General features: G+C 39.1%; 1 protein-coding gene across 1 annotated transcript in view; it reads left to right on the top strand.

The window, feature by feature from the left end:
• Ammecr1 (AMMECR nuclear protein 1) overlaps positions 1–3,621 on the top strand; it is a 231,925-nt gene extending 228,304 nt beyond the window's left edge. Inside the window, exons 5-6 of the mRNA XM_031368843.1 lie at positions 1,097–1,193; positions 3,557–3,621. Of these exons, the coding sequence (XP_031224703.1) occupies positions 1,097–1,120 (24 nt within the window). The 3' untranslated portion in view covers positions 1,121–1,193; positions 3,557–3,621. The remainder of the gene's footprint in view (positions 1–1,096; positions 1,194–3,556) is intronic.

The raw sequence follows: 3,621 nt of genomic DNA, 5'->3' as shown, positions 1-3,621 counted from the left end.
AATAGCAGAGATCTATAGAAGTTGGGGCTTTATTTTAGGTGACTGTTTGTTACTACTTTGTAACAGTTTTCCAGCACCAGTGTGAGGTAATCCTGATGGCATTAAGAGGCCTTAGGTTTATAGACAGCCACGTATGTAGTTTAATGTCATTCATTGTCAGTATATAACAATTCTTATGTGATTGCCATAACTCATTCAGCTAACAGTAAAACTGTAAGCTTTCCACTAAGATTGGGGGCATTGTGAAAACATGACATATTTTATGTTTAGTCTACACTTCATAATCAGAAATAATTTTTGTATTTCACAGATATGCCACACATCTTTAGGGACCAATATGGTGACACCAAACAACTTCATTATAGTATTTTGTCCTTCCTAGCCACTACTAAATTCCAATTTTACATTAGTTTAAATGAATGCTTTTTAAAAATTCTATAGCACTTATCTTTTCAGAAGGCATTTAAATGTGCTTTCCTTGTGTATGCTCATATAAATATGAGAGATATAGCAATAGATTTTAATGTGTTAAAACTCAAATGAAAATGTTAATCTTTAAGGCAGTTATGTAAAGATTTATTTGGATTGCTTTAGAAAATGTGTCAATACTGCAGGATTATCAACTTCATAAAAATGCTAGGTTAGCATTCATATTAGTAACAATAAAATACCATTGAATATTCCATACAAATATAGATTATTGAGCATAGGAGATACCATTAAGATGAGCAATTACCATGGAATAGGGATTGGAACCCCAAACACTAGTGAGTTGACACAAGTCATGTTTTATTTATTTAGGCTTTCTCTCCCTTTTGAAGGTGTGACCATTAAGAGAAAAGTACAGTGCTTGTGATTTGTGACAGTGACATGACTGAGTAGTTTCGTAGATGATTTATGGCATGTGGTGGTGATGGACCTGATTCTATACAAGGATAAAATATTAGCTCTTCTATATGACTATTTTTTAGGACCAAAGGAGTTGATGGCATTTGTTGACAGGGATAACTGACCTCTACAAAGCCATGTCTATATTTAACCAAAGGTGCTTTTGTGGCATGTACTTGACTGAGTTTATCTGATTTCTTCTCTACAGGATGGGACCATATTCAGACCATAGACTCACTACTGAGAAAGGGAGGATACAAAGCTCCAATTACTAATGAATTCAGAAAAACCATAAAGCTGACCAGGTACTGAGATGGCATTTTGTAACTAACCAGTATACTTCTAATGATATGCCTATAACTTTGATTTTTTTTTAACATTCTCAAACTACACTTGCTTCTCCTGTCTAAAATAGTGGGAACAAATGACAGAGCCTACTGTGAGTGGCTACACTGGAAGTCTGCTAGGCAGTAACGACTGCATGACACCCAAGCTCATCCTCTCCATCTTTAGCTCCGTGTGATTACTTGGGCTTTGTACAACAAGCCCCATGAGACTTTAAACTCCCTTACTGGAGAAAGTACCAGTATTAGTTATTCACAAGCTTTTGACATTGCCTAGCAGAACTCCAGGATTCCAATAAACAGCCTTAAAATTTAAATTTAACCTTAGAATTTTGGCAGTGATAGGAGACTACTATGAAAGCTTATTGAAAAACACAATTGAGCTGAATGTGAATGCTAAATAAATGTCATCATGGAATAATAGGGATACTTAAGGAAAGTATCGAACATTTTAGAAGAATGGGGTACTGCTTTCATTTATTTCAGTTACAGAAAATTGCATTACATGCCTGTAGCTTAAAAAAATGGATTGTTCTCAGCTCTGTACAGTTACAAATTTGAGAATGTCCCCCATTTCTGTTCTTCTCAAGCTTATAGTTGGAGGAGGATGGAAGGTCACAAATAAGGATTACTACTACAAGGCAGAATATTACAGATGTGTAGGATCATAATGCTGGGGAAGAGGAACTCCAGGAAGTCAGTGGGTAACAGACAACTTCAAAGTGGAGGTGGATTTAGGGCTGGGATTGAAGAGTGAGTAGACTGTTTGACAGGTAAAGAGCAAGGGAGGAGAGGGAGCCCCTGAAGATGTGCTGTGAATCAAAGCACGTAGGAGGTGCAGTACAAAGCCAGTTTTAAGAAATAGAAAGCACTGTGATTTGGCTGGTTTTTCAGCGCACATAGGAAATGTCACTGAAGGAAAATGTAGTCAAGAAGGTAAACTGAACCAGACCATGCAAAGCTTGACATTCTAAGCTAAGTAATTCGGACCTGATTCTATAGGCATTTAATGGCCACTATAGGTTTTATAAAATGTTCTCCAGGCCAGGTATGGTGTAAGTCTTTCATTGCAGCATTCAGGAAGCAGAGGGAGGTAGATCCCTATGATTTCAAGGCCAGCTTGGTCTACAGAGTGAATTCTAGGACTATGTAGAGACCCTATCTAAAAAAAAAAAATGAACTTGGAAAGTATAGGATTGATTGGGACAGCTAAATGATGTAGGAACCATTGCTGTCTCCGAAGAAACTGTACAGCAGTCTAAACCAAATACAATGTGGGTCTTTAACTGGAGCTTTGGAAACAGGATCTGGAGGCTAGGACAGATAGAAGCATAAGTGGAAGAAATGAAGTACTTGGCCATCATTTTGGGATAAGGGAGGCAAAGCTAAAGGATCAAAGTCATCCCTTGGACAAAAACAGAGTGAGTCCAAGAGAAGACTTAGGTTGATGCTTCAGTCCTGGATTGGAATTATGTCTGCATAGATCTCTTTTAACATGCTACTGAAAACGTATATGTGCAAAGTTTGTGATATAGCTGATAGCCTGGAATAATCTATGAGCAGGTCAGGGTCAAAGCTGTGGGGATCCCAATGCAAGGAGAAGGGTAGAGTGTAAAGTCTAAACTGCAAATGTTGGAACCTAGGAAAATATCCTGCAAGGTAGGAGTAGAAGCTGCTGTCAAAGAGATGAGAAGCCATCTGAGAAGCAGGGACAGAGCCAGGGAAAGGTGGAGCTATATAATCCATGAGCCTACAGAACAAGTGGTATGTGGGAGTACTGTGGAAAGTTCCAAAGAGAATCCTAAGGAGCCTCTGACAGTCATGAAAGGACAGTGGCAGAACCGAGGGACACTGAGCACCTGATAGGAAAAGGAAGAGCCCGAGGGGAGAAACTGTGCTTACTCTCAGTCCTGACATGTTGTAGCATAGAGCAAACCCAAGATGTGTGTACAAAGTACGGAAGAGTAAAGGGGAAGAGAAGGAAGGTCTCTGATAAAACTAGCCCAATGAATGAGATGCATCTATGATGGAGAGATAGACATGATGGTAAAAGATTGTGTCTTCCCTCTTCCTTCCTAATAGCAAAGTGAGTAAAAGGGACAATGTCATTCCTGGAGTAGGAGGGCAGAAAGAGCACTGGATTCCTGTGTTCTGATCTCAGCTTTGCTGCTTACCAGCTCTGTGACTTTGGACAGATAATTGCTTCTCTCATGGCTTCTCGTTTCCCATTATATAAAATGATCTCATAGGGGCCTTCTGGCTCTGATAATAGCATGCCATGTGTTTCTTGATGTTAACTTTTCTCTCCCCCTACTCCCTTTCAGGTACCGTAGTGAAAAGATGACTTTGAGTTATGCTGAATACCTTGCTCATCGCCAGCATCATCATT

Source organism: Mastomys coucha, chromosome X (genome assembly GCF_008632895.1).
Source record: "Mastomys coucha isolate ucsf_1 chromosome X, UCSF_Mcou_1, whole genome shotgun sequence".
Classification (NCBI taxonomy): Eukaryota; Metazoa; Chordata; class Mammalia; order Rodentia; family Muridae; genus Mastomys; species Mastomys coucha.
This window is presented reverse-complemented; position numbering and strand designations above follow the sequence as displayed.